General features: G+C 41.3%; 1 protein-coding gene across 3 annotated transcripts in view; it reads left to right on the top strand.

Moving 5' to 3' along the window:
- The window catches only part of USP13 (ubiquitin specific peptidase 13), a 50,212-nt gene that overhangs the window by 26,817 nt on the left and 4,098 nt on the right, over positions 1 to 19,297 (top strand). The window contains exons 7-20 of one of the 3 annotated variants that reach the window (XM_042042468.1): positions 1,687 to 1,781; positions 3,408 to 3,595; positions 5,095 to 5,166; positions 5,429 to 5,522; positions 8,654 to 8,779; positions 10,056 to 10,209; positions 11,864 to 12,038; positions 12,402 to 12,490; positions 12,835 to 12,957; positions 14,371 to 14,397; positions 15,119 to 15,262; positions 16,234 to 16,400; positions 16,908 to 17,070; positions 18,660 to 18,744. In XM_042042468.1, coding sequence (XP_041898402.1) covers positions 1,687 to 1,781; positions 3,408 to 3,595; positions 5,095 to 5,166; positions 5,429 to 5,522; positions 8,654 to 8,779; positions 10,056 to 10,209; positions 11,864 to 12,038; positions 12,402 to 12,490; positions 12,835 to 12,957; positions 14,371 to 14,397; positions 15,119 to 15,262; positions 16,234 to 16,400; positions 16,908 to 17,070; positions 18,660 to 18,744 — 1,702 coding nt within the window. Of the gene's footprint in view, positions 1 to 1,686; positions 1,782 to 3,407; positions 3,596 to 5,094; positions 5,167 to 5,428; positions 5,523 to 8,653; positions 8,780 to 10,055; positions 10,210 to 11,863; positions 12,039 to 12,401; positions 12,491 to 12,834; positions 12,958 to 14,370; positions 14,398 to 15,118; positions 15,263 to 15,345; positions 15,579 to 16,233; positions 16,401 to 16,907; positions 17,071 to 18,659; positions 18,745 to 19,297 lie in introns of those variants that run through there. The other 2 variants (XR_006018426.1, XM_042042470.1) reach the window with 2 other exon arrangements.

Raw genomic sequence — 19,297 nt, 5'->3', positions numbered from 1 at the left:
TTGGGATCTTCTGGCTGTGCTGTGACCTCAGCAGAATACTATGGGAATGTTGTGATGCCATGTGTGTGGATGAACAGTCATGTCTTCTGGGTGCATTTGCTACCACACAGAAGAATTCCAGCAGATGGGCAGCTACAGCCACGCACATGCCAGAAAGGTCATGGGCACCAATGTTAATGGGGCATCTGATGGCTGATCAGCAGCTGGCAGCACAGCTCAAAGCACAGCTCCCTGCTCTGAGAGGTTTTTCATAGGGCTGGTCAATGTTAAAAGTTAGTCTTTGATTTCTTGGCTAACCTTCAGTGTGTTGTTTCAGTGTGGGTTTGGTACTAGCAGACTTCAAGGAGAATGCCTTTTGTTAAAGGGGGTGGGCTGAGTTAGAGCCAGGGTCTGCAGCTGCCAGGAGAGGCCAGGGTAAGGACCTCTCAGAAAGGATATTTGTGCTGTGAACAGCCTTTATCAGTGTTCCTGCTATCTCCTCCTGAGTTTGTTTCTGTTCCTTTCTCCTGGCTAAGCTTTCTCTGTCAGCCTAGATCTGGTCTTATGGAGCAAGGTCACTGTGAGAAACTGCTGGGCACGAGGGAAACTTGCCTGAGAGAAATGCAGGGAGACTGGCACAGGGATTCTGGATTTTGGTATGAGGAGACACCGAAGCAGTAATTTACTACAGAGGTAGAGACCTGAGCAGAGAAAAGATGGAAGGCCTGCTCAAGTCTTACAAGGGCATGTCTTATCACTTCTATCCCTTTATGATGCTTGCAGCTTTATTGTTATTTGTTCAAGTAGGTGAAACCTGCTCTGAACTCAGTGTCATTATAGGACTCGCTAGGTAAACTCTAGAAAAGAACATTTTTACTCTCAATTTTTTTGTCCTTCTTTTGGATTTATTAAACTTGGTTTCATATTGAAAATATCATCATTAGACATACTTCTTCCCTTCACAGTCTGAACTTTGCCCTCCCAGAATGTTTATGGGCTTTTACTTAAGGCCATTAAGGGCCTATCATAGAGAACTGAAATCTAGATCTTCCAAACAATAAAGCAAGACATCTCACTCAGAAAATCAGCCTTTCTCCCTAACCACAAGGTTAGATTAATCTTAGAAGTCCAATCCAGTGGTGTGTAATCCAAAAAACCTCTCTTTATTCTAATAAAGAATTCCTCTGTTCTCCCTGTATCTCTGTGTGAAAAGGGCATAAGTGGATTTCTTAAACTGTACTAAAAATTAAAATACTGTTGGCAATAGTGAGTTGGGCTGATATACTCACAGGTTTAATGTGTCTGTCTGTATCTAGTAGCTCCACAAAAATTCATAATCTCTTTTTATCATGTTCAAAATGTGGAGTGGCCACATATCTGAGAACTTTGCATACCCTGTTCCTTGCTTTCCCTACAAATTTGTTATTTGGGGGAGGAGAAATACTATGATCCCTATAAATATTTTTAGGTTTTAATGCTGTGGAGGCATATATTTCTTCTGAGGAGAGTGCTTAAAGCTATTCTGTTAATATATTGACTGAGCTATGTGGGTATCTGTGCACTTCTCTGCTGGCCAGAACCAAACTTGGAGAATATGAACAAGGCATTTTGTATAGGCAGCCCTGCACTGGGAATGCAGTGTTGGTAAACAAAGAGAAGGGATAACATTTGATACTGGGCCTCACTGGTTTCTCTCTGCTTTTGTAGATGTCTATTCCTTTGATGAAGAGGAGCCGGTTTTAGATCCACATATAGCAAAACATTTGGCACACTTTGGAATTGATATGCTGCAGATGCAAGTGGTAGGAAATGGATCTTTTATTTAGCTTGTTGCTCACTTGTTTATTCACTTAGGGGTGGGAGAGAAACAGGAGAAGAGTGACACCTGAAGTTTATTTGTGATTCCTTCAGACTGTTATGACAGTATTCAGCTTTGTAAAGTTCAGCCAGCTAATTTGGGGTTTATTGTCTGAGTTCTGGGTAAATCATTGCTCTCAAATCCAGAAGTTGCCTTCTGAAAGAGGTACCTTGTGGTCTTTAGTTTTCATTTTTCACTTTTCCTGGGTCATGTAGCATTTGTCTTCAAGATGAAAAACCTCATCCAATTTGAGAAGAATGTCTAGAGTACTTAATGACAGTGAGTGAAGGGAAGCCTATTGCATGTGTAAACAGATATAAGTAATAAGCAAAAGGAAGCTAAATAATGGATAAGTTAAAAAGAGGCTGAAAGTTCTTTAGGTAAATTTCAGTTTAGATTTTGTCAATAAAAACATTAGAAAATGAGAAAAATGCATTCTCTCAAGTCTAGAAAACAGCATGGTCTAAGGTGTGAAATGCTAGAAAAGGACTGGGGAAAAAAGGGTTCTCTGTGTGTGTCTGTATTAGTGAAGAAGTACATTTAATAACTTGTGTCTTAGTGGATGTTGGTTCCAGTTCTGTTTAAATGATGTAAGAAATCAGAATAGGATATTTTTACAAAGGCAGGTAGGTTTTTTTGTGGTTGTGTTGGATTTTTTGTTTGATTTGGTTTGTTGTTTTCTGGGTTTTTTTACTCAAGCATAGAACCTAGTATGACTACCTGAGAACATGAAAACTGTTAAAAAGGAACAAATCTGCTGCTGCTTAAGTGCATTTAATTGTCCAAGGGGTGAGAAAACTGATAATAATTGAAATGATAGAGAAGAGTTAAACTGTGTTTTCAAAACTCTTCGTGGTACTAATAAAATTTTTGGTATACTAATGTCCTTGCCAGTACCATGAATAAGAAGTTTCTTTTATCCAAATATTTCTGGAAAGCCTGTTTTACTCAGCAACCTCAAAAACTTAGTCTTAGCTGTTGCAGAGGTTTCACCTCTGGTGTTTGGTCTGTACAATTCTTTGAGAAGTGACAGAGTAGTGCCAGCAGTAAATGACACGGTAGTGACCCACACCTACAGGCTGAAGGCTGAGTGTTAGAGGGGAGAAACTTCAGTGTCACAAATTATGGGCTTTTACCATTTGAAAGAAGGGAAGAGCCCTTGGATCTGTAGCTTTTCATGTGGTTTGTTTGTTAGGAACAGCTTCTACAGCAGCAGCTATTCATGGCCATTACAAATGGAATAGGAAACCTGAAAAAAATGCAGTGTTTGATGCTGAGGCTTGAGGTCACAGGCCTGAGAGAAGTGAAGCTCCCAGCTGGGATTGAGGTCACACCAGGGAGCATTTGAAGAACCAGGGGCCTGTGCTAAAGAGCTAAGGCTGTATTGGAGGAACAAACTGCTGGCTTTCTGACCCTCATCTTCCCCTACATGCAGGATTTACCTTGCCTTGCCCATTGATTTGGCTCTTCATTTTTTGGAGTATAGCTCACAAAGTTGGTGGTGATGGTGACAGCAACATAATTATGGCAGAAGTTAAAGAGACTAAAAAGAAAATCTCGTTGCTTTCAGACAGAGAATGGGCTAAGAGATAATGACATAAAGCCAAGAGTCTCAGAATGGGAAGTGATTCAGGAAGCTGGCGTGAAACTCAAGCCCATGTATGGCCCAGGATACACTGGCATGAAGAACCTGGGAAATAGCTGCTACCTCAATGCTGTCATGCAAGCCATTTTCAGCATCCCAGAGTTCCAGCGAGCGTAAGTAGCTCCAAACTAGTTCTTGTCACTACCTGCTGCATTCATCAATTTATTGTTTTTCTAGGAAAAATGGTATTTCAGTTTTTGTCTCACCTGCAGACAGGTCTCTTTCATTCAGTTCAGCAGCTTCTTGGAGGATTTAGTGATTGTTTTGGTCTGTTCTGGAAAAGGCTGGAACACAAAACCCAATCTGCCTTCGAAATAAAAACTTGCTGTCTCAACTTCAGTGCTGGGAAATCATATGCCACCTTGTAAATTTGATGTCTCACTCTCTACTTTCTCTGTACAGATGCAGATATCTCCATTTCCCTGGGTGTCATCAGTATCACATTAGGGGGTTTGTACTGGCCCATGCCAGTATCACTGCAGGAGTCATTCTGCTGCTCCTGTGTGATTTGTGCCAAAAAGTGGCACAACCATTAATACTGATTCATGCTAATGAAAAACAGTGCACCTGTTGCATGCAGGTCTGGCTAAGGGGGGAAACTATTCAAGCCATATTTTAATTAAATTTTAAAAAAATAGTGAAAAGAGTAGTGTAAATTTATTCTTTCACTTAATAATTGAGAGTAAAAGGACAAAAGCACAACAGAAAAATATGAAATAGTCTTGAATGATCAAAACTGAATGCATCACTCCGAGGAGAGAAGCCTTTTTATATAGGACAGTCCATGGTTTGAAATAAAATTCTGAGTGCCCTTTCCTTCCAAAGCAGCAGTAGTGTATGTGCTGGAAGTGAAGCTTTTAGATTTTGGAAAGCCTCCCAGGTTTTCATGTTAGAAATTACTTTCTGGAGAAGAAGAGGGAGAAAACTTTTGTTTATTTTCTTTGTTAGCCACGTAGAGCACAGTCTGTAGATTCATTGAGTGCCAGCTCTTCTACCTCCACTGTTGAAAAATATCAAAATGGACTTTATTAAGGAAGATCATTTTCCACAGCATGGTCCTGGGCGTTTCCTGGAGGACTTAGTGTCATCAATACAGTGGAGATCTTTGAAGAGAGAGGGCCCAGCACCATGACCATACCTACCCAGCCCATTTCTTCCTGTGCTCAAAGGCAGCAATGCTCAGAGAGTGCTGCTGAATGCTTCACTTTCCAACAGGCTGGTTAGAACAACGTTTCCTTCAGTGTTTGTTGTCAGAATTGTTTCTCCTGTGAAACTCAATAGACACATTCTTTTTACATATTTTGGTCCTGATACAAACCTGAATTTACTTGGTTATGTTGGTTGGGAGTAGAAAGTACACTGGTTCTCAACTCAGCTGTGAGGTTTTGACCAACACCATCCTGCAGCTTTTGCAAGATTAAGGAATAGAATGTAAATTCCAAATGAACAACACAGCCATATTCTTTATAGCTAGAAGCTTCCAAGTAAAACCTCAATGTCCATTTCTTAATTTCTTTACTATTATTTTTGCATGATAGAAGCACTCATTGGGGATAGATTGAATCACTAAGCTGCAATATTTGAACGTTTCTGCTTTGTTCTTGCTGCCCAGGTATGTGGGAAACCTTCCACGAATATTTGACTACTCCCCTCTTGATCCAACACAAGATTTCAACACTCAGATGTAAGTGACATTTCTCAGTTATTTACTTGGTCAGGTTAAATAGGATCTAAATGATTTAATGACAGAGCAAAAGAACACCTTTTCATGAGCTCAGAAGTGAGATATGGCACAGGGAGAATGAGATTTGACCACTTAGTTGCAGTTGTAATGATGGCTCATCAAGGAGTCAAAAGCAGTAAACTTTTTTTTTTTGCTTGAAATAAGTCTTCTTTTCTGTTTTTCTCACATATTTGTTTCCTCCCCACCACTTTCTTCCTTACAGGGCTAAATTGGGACACGGCCTCCTTTCAGGCCAATACTCTAAGCCTCCCATGAAATCTGAGCTTATTGAGCAGGTGATGAAAGAAGAACACAAGGTATTTGCCTGAGTTTGTACAGCCTGGTAACTAGGTAAAAGTGATACCCTGAGGAAAGGGAACAGGTGCTGGGCATTGAGGAACACGTGTGGATCCAGCATGGATGGGATGCTTAGCAAGGTGGAATGTGCAGGATACTAAGTCAGGGATAAATTAGTCAGGCACTATTTGTGCAGCGCATCAAAGCGAGCATTGGTTCTGCTGATAAAGTATTCTGCTGCTCCAGTGTGAGTGCAAGTGTTCACAGAACTTGCAACCAATGCTTATCTTCTCTGAGGAACAGCAACAAAAAAGTTATCCAGAGAGTCCTAGAAGCAAACTTCTAAATCCTCTTTAAATTTCAGAAAGAAGTAGAAGGAGCTAAAGAATTGTTTCCAGGAAGTGTCTGGTAATATTCCACTTGATTTCAGGAGAAGCTGTCTAGATAATGCAAGATTAGGTTATGCTGGAGGCTTTCATGGAGGTGGAGGAGCCATGCAGAGCCACTGAAGTAATGCATGCTTCTGCCACAGAGGGATGGTGGTGGTTGCCATGGAAATAGATATTTTCATCTACCTTCATCTATCAATTATTGACATAGGAATTTCTCCTGAAATCAGAATGCCAATAAGATTTTGGACAGATGGAGCATCTGGGACAGAGTAGTTTGCATGATCTGGAAGTCCTGTGTCTCCTGAGTAATTGCTTTGTATGGTGGCTATTCACTGTTTTGGAACAGCAAATGAATCCTGCTTGTTCCCATCAAATAAAGTTCAAGACTAATCAGCACTCCACTGGAACAAAGGAATAGTGGGACAGATTTCAGCAAACTCCATATGTCCATATGACCTGCTTTTCTAAACACATGCAGGATTGTGACTGGAAAATACTGTGCTGGAAGTTCAGGGATCTGAGTCCTTGGAATAAAGCTGCACCTACATGTTTAGCTCAGCAGCCACTATTAGATGAGATATTGAGAACTTTTTGATGACAGATGGTGTAAAACTCTGTCAGATTGTGGTAGGCATTTACTGGCATTTAACAGTACTTGTCTTCATTAGTTCAGTTTAATGAAGCTGAAGTTACATACAAGAAATGACTTCCTTATCAGGCAATTCATAGCATATATTAGGATTTGAAACAGACTTTACAGCTTTTGTTGCTTGTATAAAAAAAATCAGGTATAGATATTTTATCTATTCCTTCACTCTTGGAATACAAATCTGTGGTTTTTTCAGGTTGAGGATACTTTTTTTTTGTTTGCATAGCGGTTTGGGTCTTAAATGTTTTTTAAGAGCTTCTGCTTTGTGTCTATAATATTAATTATTCATTTTACTTTTATTCCTTTATTTTTTCCCCTTTCTACATGCAAAGAAGTTCTCAATCTTTCTGAGCCTTTGGAATTCATCCAAAGTTTTGGGGAGTTGTTGGCTGTAAAAGCATTCACAAGAGATCTGCAGTGGTCCAGCACAATCTATATTTAGCTAAACTGTTTTGCAACTGTTGAGGGGGAAAGTATGCCAGGTATTCTGTAAATATTCATGGTGCTGTGGACTTGAAATTTTTCACCGCAGAAGTTTAGCCTGGAAATGGCAGCATTTTTCTTGGACCTACTTTAGGATTAAGAAAAGGCTGAATGCCTAAAAGGTCAACAGCCAGGACTTGATTTTCTGCTTAACATTTCTTCTGTTGTGTTGTTTGGTTTTTTTTTCCCCTTTTTTTTGTCCTTGAGGTGAGATTGCAGGATTCAGTCCTCTTTTGCAGACTGTCACACATGGCATGTTTCTGTTCTTCCTGCTGGAGTGGCTGAGTACAAAGTGTATAGGTGGAAGCAAAGCTTGAATCCAAACTCACTTCATTATACAGCAGGGCAAGTGTGCCACATTCTTGCTTCTGGCATAGGAAGAAGCCTGGGATGTTGTAATGTGAGCTGCTTTATGCATTTCTCTCCCCAGTCCTACTTTTGATGGAAGGCAGTTGAGGACACTGAAGCAATACATAACCCAGGATGCAGAAATCCCTAGAACATCTCTTGGTCCAAGCAATACTGAGACTCTGTCTCTTGATGGGGGCCTTTAAGGTTCATCTTGGCCTAATGTGGTTGGTGGTGTATTGCCAAAAATTAAAAAAGCATTAAAACTGAGAATCTGCTTCTGATTTCAGTGGGTCTGGGAATACTGTACCCTGGTAAAACGAAGAAAAAAAATTTGCTCTTCTAGTGTGTTTTTTATATGCACCATTTCATGCTGCTTTTTCTATTTTTATACTCATATGATAGTGTAAGTGTAGTAAGGAATGAGATTGGCTGAGTTTTTGACAGCCTCTGAGAGCTCCTAAAGGTTATACTTTTGCTTGGATTGTCTAGAAAATTATTTGGTTTCATGAATGGGGAGGGCACCATTCTGAGTAAATCTGAGTAAAAGATTATGACCCCTTCAAAAATGTTATTTAAAAGGCGTAATAGCTAGTGTTGTCTTGAGGATCTGGAATGGTTGGGGAGGTTCTTAGAGTGGTATAAAGGATTAGAAAGTCAAAACTAGGACTCTCTTGGAAGCTGGAGGTTTTCTAATTTAGGGCAGTTTCCTCCTGGTGTAACTGAATGGCCAAAGGCAGTAAGTTATGGTTTTTCAACATGACCAACACCTGCAAATTGCGAATTCATGTCTGCTCTTAACAACCCACCTGGGAACGCATGCTGCACACATTAGTTGTTCTCTGCTTGAGTCTGTACAGCTCTCTGGAAAGGTTTTGCCCTGAGGAAAGCTGCCAGCTGATACACCAAAGTGCTTCAACGTTCTGGCACAGGGTTCTGAAAGCAATATCAAATGTTATAAAACAATGTAGGCTTTCAGCCTTTCTGAAAACTACTAGCCTTTAAAAATCTCCAGTCATCTCTTTAAAATGCCAAATGCCAAAGGACAGGTAGAGTGAGTGCTGTAGGAACTAAGCCATAAAACATATTTTAAACCACCCAAATCATGTTTCAGGACTCTTCCCATTTTTATTACAACGGGAAACTAGGTGAAATGGAACCTATCATTCCTTCAGTGCCAGAAATGGGCCACAGATAGATCTAGTGGAGTAACTTCGAGATATTTGGTCCATGATTGAATAAAAATCCCTTTGTAAAAGCTTTTCTCTCTTTTATTTAGCCTCAACACAATGGAATATCTCCCCGAATGTTCAAGGCTTTTATAAGCAAAGGCCACCCAGAATTTTCTTCTAATAGACAACAAGATGCACAGGAATTTTTCCTACAACTTATAAATCTAGTAGAGGTGAGAAAATCTGAATTACTGGTTCTTTTTCTGGTTATATTAGACAATGAAGGCAAAACTGTTACATGAGCAGCTCATTTTTTACTTGCACTATTTTTAGCCTTAGATACGTAGAAGATGGGACTAATTTAAATGTATTTTGTTTTAGAAACATTTGCTTCTTTAATTCTTCCTCTTCTTTACTTCAGACTCTTGCATGACCATGAACAGGGACAGTGCTGCTGCTAAAAAATATAAAGAGGTCAAGCATCACTGTACAGGCTATAAGTTTTATAAACATATGTGACCTTTTAAATTGCTGTTCTTGTTTACCATATTACAGTCTGTCATGGAATATTAATGGATTGGGTATTATGATTATTATTGTTATTGTTCCAAATATATATAATTGTTGGGAGCAAATTAATTACCCTGTCCAGCTGTTTTACAAATCCCAGCTGTATGGCATTGAATCATGGAAGGAGGGATTTCCCTGCTGAAAGCAGAGTGGCTATTTGTCAGTTGAGTATTCCTGTACAAAGCTTTAGTTCCACCAAGCTCCAGCTCAGTGCTGTGTGTAAAGGAATCATACTGTGAATTTTAATGCTGTCTTTCTGAAAAGAAATATACAAATACATGCAGTTTTGATGTAAAGCATTTCTTGTCTACCCTTCCTCCCTCGTTTTCCCATTTTCCCCAAGAATCGAGGGTGTTTATTCATGTGTTCAGTCTCTAGATGAAGTTACTCACATTTGTATGCATAATATTCCACATACCTAAATGCATGTACTGATTATAGGGTGGTTAGAAGACACTTTTCTGTTTCTTGCCTGATAACAGACATTAACATGAACAACAAAGAGGAGGTATATTATTTGCATGACATTCCCATCTAGATAATGGACTACAAGTTGCTTGTTCTGTTTCAGTACATATTCAGAGGGGTAGGAGCTCCTCTGTTTGCTGAGAGGATGCTCCATGTTATTTATCTGAGCTTTCTGTCTTTACTGTAACTTGCCACCTTCCTACCTTCTTCTGTTTGCCTTCACTCAGTCACGTTCTTTGGGTACATACCCTGCAAGTTCCTGTGTGTAGAAAGATGCTGCTGTGGATGCAGAAATTGTGGACTTCAGTGGTTTTCTCTCTATTGAGTGCCACAGCTCTGCATCCAGTCCAGTGTGAGCCGAGCTGCCAGATCAGTATCTTCGTGCTTGCCTTAAAACAACCAGCAGCCTTGGGGTTTTCTGACCATTTTGATGATTGCCACAGAAGTGATTTGGTCTAATATTCCTTTCAGAGGAACCCTGTGGGTTCAGAAAACCCCAGTGATGTTTTCCGGTTCCTGGTGGAGGAGCGCACGCAGTGCTGCCAGTCCAGGAAGGTGCGCTACACGGAGAGGGTGGACTACATCATGCAGTTACCTGTGGCCATGGAGGCAGCAACAAACAAAGGTAAAGGAACAAACTGCTCTGTTTGACCCGGGAATGTGCCACACTGTGCCCAGAGATCCCCACCAGCACTGAATCTGCTTTGTCCTGGACAGTGAAACAGTTTGTGAAAACTTCTTCATTGTAAAAAAGGAACCGAACATACTAATGAAAATCTTTTAAAAACACACCCAAAAAAAAGCAAAACAAAACTACCAAAACCCCAAATCTACTTTCTGTTCTTTAGCAGCAGATTATAAGATCTAATATGGTGATAGAGAATAGGGTATAAGATAGTTCGTCATCTATAAATCCAAAACACAGAATTTGGATGTTCTGGGCTTTATGGGAGGAGGAACAGAGGATGCAGTGTTGGATGTTGATTTAATAAACAGGAGTGTTTTTTCATGCCTGTGAAAAGCACACTTATTTTTGAAGGAGAAAATGGTCCAGGAGGTTTGAAGACTTGGAGCAGGAGGGAGGCACTGACAAGTTGTGGTTGCCCGTGCAATCAGTGCTGAAGAGCCTTTCGGAGTAGCATAATAAATGTATGCTTGAGATAGAAGTGAATGGGACATCGCAGAAACACGAAGGGAGATGTGCCTCTGATTTCCTACATAATCTGAACATTTAAAATATTTTAAAACTGTGGCTACTGAAAAGCTTTCAGCAGAGAAATTTTCCAGCTTTCCAGCATGCTGTGAAGTTTTCCTTTCTCACGCAAGCTAGCTGAAAACAGTGTAGAGGTTTTCGTAAACCAAGACTTTATCTCACTGGTGCAAACTTGTTATGCACAGTCTTGTTATGGTACACTGAAGAGAATATTTTGAAATGGGTGTCATAGCATTCAGCCAGTCACTCTGAGAGCTGGATGGTCAAGTGACCAATAGCCTTACACATTCTTGTAAACGAAGTTGGATAAATGAGATTGTAATTAATTAAATAGTCCCATTTTATCCTGGACTTGAACTCTGTGTCAGTGTTCTCGCCGTCCCCGGTACAACAGCGACATAAAACCAGAAGGATCTATTTTGCTTGTTTGATGAGATCCTATGAAATCCCACAAGATGAAATCCCACAAGGCAGAGAATTTCTACCTACTTTTTACCTAGCCCACAACTCCTTACATTGGACAAGAAGTTTAGGAGAACTTTGCATTCTTTGTTCACCAGTTTCAGTGATGACTCTGTTGCTTATAAAAGAACATGTTATTTCCAGGTAATGACTCAGGAGACAGATTAGTTTGTGAATTTACCATATGGCACTGCTCAGCTTGCCAGTGTCAAGACAAGATCATACATAATCTTGGCCTGTCTAAAAAGTCAGATGACACAGATAGACTGCAATAACTTTCCAACTCAGATTGAGCTCTGATAAAGTGGGTAGGTGGTGTTACTGTTCACACAGAATTTTGGCTGTCATGGCAAAGTTTTCATTGCCTGTTGCCTGGTATTTCTAGTTCTGCCTTTTCACCATGAACAAAAACCTTCAAACAGAGATGTTCTAAGTGTAGCTCCTGACCCCAGTGCAGACAAAAAGATTTGATGTCTAGTTAAAAGCATGTAAACCTTTCATTGCTAAGTAGATTTTTGCATTTCTAAAACTTGCAAAAATAGGCCTGCTGAGGAACATATAACCATGACAATGTTCATTAGCTAGTGTTGTGTGTATTTCTCAGATGAATTAATTGCCTATGAATTGAAGAGGCGAGAAGCAGAAGCTGCAAGGAGACCTCTGCCAGAGCTGGTCCGTGCCAAGATCCCATTTAGTGCATGTCTGCAGGCCTTTTCTGAACCAAGCAATGTAGAGGATTTTTGGAGCAGTGCCCTTCAAGCAAAATCTGCAGGAGTTAAGTAAGTGTGTGTCTGGCTGCCCGTTAGAAACTTTGCTTATCTTGTTGCCTGGACATGGTGCAGAGAGAAACACACAAATGCCACAGAGCTCTGGCATCACATTAGTGATGGGGTTCATCAATGTGATGTGCAGATCATGCCTTGCAAGAGTTGTAATGATGAGTTGAGCAGGAAATAAGTTTTCTCAGTGGTCAGACTCCAAGAGTTGATGCAGTCTGGTAGTTGAGAGCTTGAACTTTAAATGCTCGTAGGGTTGGGTCCTGTGTGTCAACATCTCACTCAGTGTGCATGAGGTACTGAGATCGGTGCTGCTGGGGATTGTGTTGCCTCATTTCAATGAGTTGTGTTTCTTGTTCGTCCCAGGACTTCCCGTTTTGCTTCGTTTCCTGAGTACTTAGTGGTGCAGATAAAGAAATTCACTTTTGGCCTTGACTGGATACCCAAAAAGCTTGGTATGTACTTGTTTTATTTACCTTTCTAGCCAAGATAATCAATAAGATGTGCACACTATAATGAGGACCTGACTCAAGTCTTTAAGGTTGTACTGTGAAGATCCTAATTGAATCTTCTTTCCCTTTGTGACAAAGTAAACCAATCCATCAGGTCTGTGCAGCAAAAACACAGTTTCATGTCATCTGAGCTAGTTAAATTGTGCTTTAGCGTTCCAAATTTCACCAAGAACTCTTTTGCTGTTCCTGTACCTTGAGTACCAGAGTTCCCTCTCTGAAGGGGTAGGTTGCACCATAAGGTTGTTTTGCTGGCTGCAGAAGCTTAGCTCATTTCTCTGCTTTTGTAGATGTTTCTATAGACATGCCAGATTTCCTGGATATCAGCCACCTTCGGGCCAGGGGGCTCCAGCCAGGAGAAGAGGAACTCCCAGACATTGCTCCTCCCATTGTCATTCCTGATGACCCAAAAGGTATTTACTGACTTATTCTCCCCTTTCCTCTTAGCACACAGGGATCGTCTTTAATCTTCACCATTTGGAGCTATGAACAAAAAACCAGCTCTGTATTTCTGTAATTGAAGATTCTACAACACCCCACAGCCTTTTTTTCTCCCTACTGGACAACCCTAGTTCTTCCAGCTTTTCTGTTTTCGGGATTTATTGTAGAATCACAGACTGTTTTGGGTTGGAAGGGATCTTAAAGATCATCTAGTTCCAACCCCCTTGCCATGGGTAGGGACACCTTTCCCTAAGAGGTTTGATAGTTGATGTTGTTGTCCTTGACTCTCTCCTTGAACCTTCAGTGTGTGCCCATGACTCCCTTGCAGTAAAGTCACTGTGCACTTCCCAGGTCCAGCCCTGTACAACAATACTTAAGACACAAAAGACTACAGTTTAAGATAACAGCTTTCCAGGCATTGAGTAAGACTCTAAATTTTATTCATTTTTAAAATACAAGAATTGTTAGGCCCTAGCAGCTGTGCCTGCATGCACAGTCCTCTTTGCATGTACATGGGCTGCACAGCCCATTGAAAAAAGCTCTGTCTTAAGGAGATGATGGCAAACAGCTGACTATAGTATTTGTAGAGCAGAAAGAAAGAGGAGTGATTAACATGCTATGCTGCGTTTTCTTTTCCTTAAGTACTGGTTTTTTTATGCTAAAGTTCAGAAAAAAGAATATTAAATATCCTCCTTCTTTATTCCCTGGGTTTCCCTGGAGAATAAAATGGTTTGTAGCAAGTAAAATCATGTTTTTATGGTGTGACCTTAGACCCAGGTGGTTACACTTTCCTCCAGATGACTGAAGTTTGACTGCCTCAGCATTTAATATGAAGCCAGTAATGCAACTGCTCTCATGACATGATTGCCCCATTTGCTTGGATATTTATGATAGTGGTGGCATAATACCATGCTGTATGCATGTGAAAGACAGCTACTACCTGAAATTGTGTGCAGAGCAAGGACATGACAGAATTCAATTCTCTAAAGGTTTTAATTTCATCCCTTATCTATATAAGTTCCTCACAAAGGCCTGTTCCTTCTTACCGTCTTGCTGAATGGACTGACCTAGTTTTAGTGTAAATGCATGGGTGATGGTACTTTATTTTTAACAGATTCTTGCTTAGGTCAGCCATCAGCTTTATTTCCTACTGGTTTATAGTACCAGTGACACTTTGCTCTGAGCTGAGTTACGGAAAAAAACTACTGAGCAGAAACATCCCTGCTCTAATTCATGGCAAAAACATCAGGGAAGTAAGGATGAAACTGCCCTGTCTCCATGAGGTCAAATATTTCTGTGAGTTTAAAAATATGGAATTGTTTTACCCATATGGATCTACTTAACCTTCATAGAAGTCCTGTTTTTTTTCCATTGTTAATTTTCAGATCGCATGACGAACCATTTCGTGGAGTGTACGTATCTCATTTTCCTACTGCTTAAAATATTGTTATGCTTTTGCTTAGCTAATGGCTTCTCTGTCCTCACAGAGATGCAGGAAGCCTTACCCTGCATGCTCACAAACAAAAGCTGATTTCAGTGCTTGTTCAATGTTTACTTCCATGTGTGCAGGACTCTCTTAAGGAGTCAGTGTAGCCAGAATATGAGCTGCTCCTCTACCTGCTGCTCCTCAGGAGGTTCTTGCAGTTCTGGGGGTCACAACCACTTGATCCTGGCTCCCTCTGGACTCTGACCTCATGTAAAGCTGTCAGACACTGTCATTCAGAGGCTGCCAGATCTGGCAGCTGTTGTTTCTCAAACCTGCAAGATCCTGCCTCTGAGAGATGCTTGGTTTTGGCTGCCATCTCTAGCTGAGCTCAGCACCTGACTTCCTTACCCCTTGAAATCCACTGCTGAGGTTTTTTAAAATAAATAAAGTCCCATAGGAATTCATCAAGACTTAATGACATATGTGGGCATCTATGTCTCTACTAAGACAAAAGATTATCAGTAAGTCCAGAACAACTACTGTAATGGTTTGTACAAGGCTGTTTTCTGATGACTGTGGGTTTATTGAAGTACTAAACCAAATCCAAGCAATATGTACTGTAATATATGGCACCATGAGTAACAATAAAAAATATTATACAATGGATGAAATTCGACTTTCATATTTTAGAAGGTCCTTTCTTGTAGCCCTAGATATTGATGAGTCCTCAGTTATGCAGCTGGCAGAGATGGGCTTTCCTTTGGAAGCATGTCGGAAGGCTGTGTACTACACGGGCAACCTGGGTGCTGAAGTTGCTTTCAACTGGATCATTGCACACATGGAAGAACCAGGTCAGTGGCTGGAAGGTGTAAGTTAAACTCAGCTCCTGGTTGTGGATTTTGGCAGTCAGTAGAAATTTTATAATGTGTGACAGAGAAACAACGGCCCCCCTTCCCCACCTGGGAAACCTGGAGGTGTGAGTGAATTTTCCTAAGCTGCTCCTGGGATATGCAGATCTTGACCATTATGTGGTATCCTCTGCCTAGAAGAAGACAACAAACTAAGCTACACCAGAAGTCCTGTCCTCACCACTGGTGTGGGCCAGCTCTGTTTCCACCCTTTGGCTAGGTCCGTGCTGCTAAGGGGGAAGCTGACTTGGGACCAAGTGTAAGTACAAAGAATCCTGTGGTCTGGATGCTTTTCTTCCATATCAGCCTTCTCTAGCTCAGGCTGGAGCATTCATGCCATACTTGGGCTGTCTAGTGATGGACAGGGCTGCTAGATGTTCTCCACTTCCTGTGTTTTCATCCATGCGAAGTTTGGACTCATGATTCAGCACTGAGTGTACCTGAGTACTCCCTTGCCAGAAAACTCCAGATTTGGTTGAATTCATGCTTCACCATGGGCTTTTGTGTTGCTTGTGTAAATGGGGAATGAGTTTCACTTGGACTTAGCTGACATTTTCAGATATGGAGTCAGTTCATTTTACGTCCATGCACTGGGTTGTCTATTACCCTGGTTCTGTCATTGCTTCCATACCAGTCTTTGCTGCTTTCCTGCAGTTTCACTTCTGCAACATGCCAAGTTATTCCAGTCTGCTCAGTATGAGCATGTGGACCTGTATATTTTGTAGAGTGCCCATTCATTTTGTTGTTTTTAAGGCTTTTCACACATCTAAGTCTGAATTTAGATGCCAGTGAAATGAACTTACGTTGATTTCAGGACTGCTTTTCAGGTGTGTGTGTTGTTTGTTTGTGTTTGTTTTTGACTTTCCAGTTCAGTGAGGCAAAAGAAGGAACTGATGAATGTTTGTTTGTTCCAGACTTTGCTGAGCCATTGGTCATACCTGCATTTGGAGAAGTTGCTTCCAGTGGGGCAGCTGCTTTAGGAGCTGTAGGGCTAGATAACCAGCCTCCTGAAGAGATGGTTGCAATTATCATTTCCATGGGATTCCAAAGGAATCTAGCGATTCAGGCACTGAAGGCAACAGTGAGTTTGTGGGTTATTGGTAGCACTGGGGTTTTGTTTCATGTTCTATGCTTTGTGCATGCATGTGCTCAGATGCCTTGGAAATGTGTCTAAAAATCCAGTTAGTGGATGATGGGCCTGGAACTATCCTGGCAAAGTGTGGGATGCCTGACTTCTCTGGGTTGGGGAAGGTGGTTTGTGTGTTTCACTGGAATGTTGAAGTGTGGAAGACAGTGAAGAAAACTTGCCTGCTTTTACTACCTGTTGAAAAATAACCTGGATGCTTAGATACTGTGTGTCTGCAAGATGAGAACATGAGGCAGTGGGCCTTAGCTGTGGGATTATTTCTTTTCCATCTGTCAAGCTTTTGCAGTCTGTTTGCTGAATACTATTTTCCAGGGAGACAGAGGTATCTTACAAGTTTTAAGTGCTGTTAACACGATCCTTACACTGTTCAAAGGCTGATGAGTGGCAACATGATGATAGAGAGTATATTAAAGGCTGCCCTTTTGATTGTTTGACTGGCAGAACAATAACTTGGAGCGTGCACTGGAGTGGATCTTCAGCCACCCTGACCCTGAGGAAGAGAGTGACCCTGCTTTGGACACGATGGATATGGAGAACAATGCTAATGCCAATATCCTTGCAGAGACAGGGTCAGAGGGACCCAGGATCAAAGATGGGCCTGGAAGTAAGTTCTGCTTCAGCTTAGACCTGGTTGTCATTTTGTTGCGTCACACCCACCACATTCATAGAGCTCCTTCCTGTTTAGAAAGTAGTTATTGTGGGGTTTCTTGGATATGATCCAGACAATTTACTTCCAGTCTTCTTTCTGGGGCTGAATCCAGCTCTGTGGGCTGCTGAGTTCTGTGGGCCATGTTTGCTCAGGAAACTCTTTCCTTGGACTCACTGAATAACCCAAGTCCAAAGTTCCTTGCTACTAGAGCATATAAGCCTCTCCTGGCCTAGGTTTACTTTTTGTTCTGTTGCTATAAGATAAAAAGACAAAGAAAAGCTAGAATGTTTAAATTTTCAGAGGCTGAGCATCCTAAAGACAGCACTGCTGTTACAGACCACCTGAGTTTCTGTCCTCCTGTGGTCTGCTGGGCAGTTTGATAATCCCTTTAACCAAGTTCCTTATTCACAGTACGACAGGTATAGTCACTGCCTGCGTGTTTTGTTTTTTTTGGTTGAGATTCTCTGTCATACTGCTGCTAAATAAACCACAAGATGGGGCTAATGTACAGCAGGCAAAGTTGAGAAGTAGGCAAAGAACCTCCTGGGGGTGTCACAGCACTGGAGTACAAAGCTCGGTGGCGGTGCTAAGGATATCAGAAAGCTTTTTGAAGGGTCTTTGGTGCCCAGTTCTAATGACTGTAGTATGTTCTAAACTTATACCTCTGATCTTGAATGTAAAGGTCTTAGGCAAAAAATTAACAGACAATTTGATTTCTCTGTCTGTGGTTGCTACTGTTACATTAAAAATACCAACCTTAAGTCTTTTGGAGACATGGGAAACATTGATTATCGTTAGGTTAACAAAAGCCCCAAACTTGGAATAATTATTTTTTGTGGTACTTAGCCTTTATAGACTGAGACCCTTTACTGAGAGCCTGAAATCCTGATAATCAACATGATTCTGTAAAATAGCTCCAGAAAGCCCTCTCCACCAAAATCCAGGCCCACGTCCTTATGCAATATCGTGAAAGAAGGTACCCTTTTCCTTTTAGTGCTAATTTGGGTGAATGGCATGAATGGGTGGGGATCAAGAACCAGTGCTGAGTTCTCCAGAGACTTTAAGCACAAAAATTGTCCTTGTGTTAAAGGAAGAGCTTTCTTTCCTGTCCTCTCTTTTATGGGCTGCTGAAATACAAACTTCTGGGTTGTCTTGATTTATAGGGGGTCTGTGATCACACGTATAGGCATAGCTAATTTGTGTGCAGAATGAGCTCCCTGTTTGGCACTTTCTGTGGTGCTCTCTGTGAATTGGGAATGAATCTGCTAGTTTTTTCCTAGTAGGGGCTGTGATCATAGCCCTGCTGTATGTGCACAGGTCTGTGTGAGTTTGATTTGGATTGATTTGATGTTTGACAGTGAATCTGACCACTAGTTAAATTTGGAACATGCTGCAGTGTTAACAGAAACTGAGTTTGGGGATGCAGAGTCTGAGCTAGGAGTGCTTAGCTGCTTCTCCAGTATTAGAAAGAACATTTCCCCTGGAGTCATATTGCAGTGTTAGCAGTAAAGGACTCAGGGTGCCATTTATGTTTCTTAAAACAGGATATGAGCTGTTTGGGTTCATCAGCCACATGGGAACATCCACAATGAGTGGCCACTACGTTTGTCATCTCAGAAAGGAAGGAAGGTGAGTGCAGCTGAGAGAGACACATGGCATGAGCAAATGTTTGATTTGAAGCATCTGTACAGAGCAGGGCATGCTCATGGCAGACAACACAGGCTGTTGCCATCTGTAGGTTTCCCACCAAAAAAATGAAAATTGTCACAGATATGATGAGTCAGTTCTGATCCCACTGAAGTCTGTGGTGAAATGTACCACTGGCTCTCCTGTGCTTGCCATTCCAAATCTCTGCTCAGTTTGGGGCATTGGTTCTGTATCTGCCGTAGTTTGTCTGAGCTCTCCCCAACTTCCCTTTGTTGCCCATCAATAGAAACCTGTGGGACTATGGGCTGATACTGGTGTTGCTGGTACTGTGGTGCTGATCTTGGCTGTGATGTTTTATATGCTCACATTATTTGACATTGGGAATCCCTGATTTTCCTTCATTTGGGCTGTAACTACACATGCCTCTGCACATCCCTCCTCCTTTTCAATTCCTGACTCTGCCAGTAAACCTGGTTCGGCTGTTTCTCTGATCCTTTGTTCTTCTTGCAGTGCCTGATTTTAGATTTTAAGCTCT

Source organism: Corvus kubaryi, unplaced genomic scaffold (genome assembly GCF_017639235.1).
Source record: "Corvus kubaryi isolate FWS band 111438036 unplaced genomic scaffold, C.kubaryi_AGA036_p1.0 37397, whole genome shotgun sequence".
Classification (NCBI taxonomy): Eukaryota; Metazoa; Chordata; class Aves; order Passeriformes; family Corvidae; genus Corvus; species Corvus kubaryi.
This window is presented reverse-complemented; position numbering and strand designations above follow the sequence as displayed.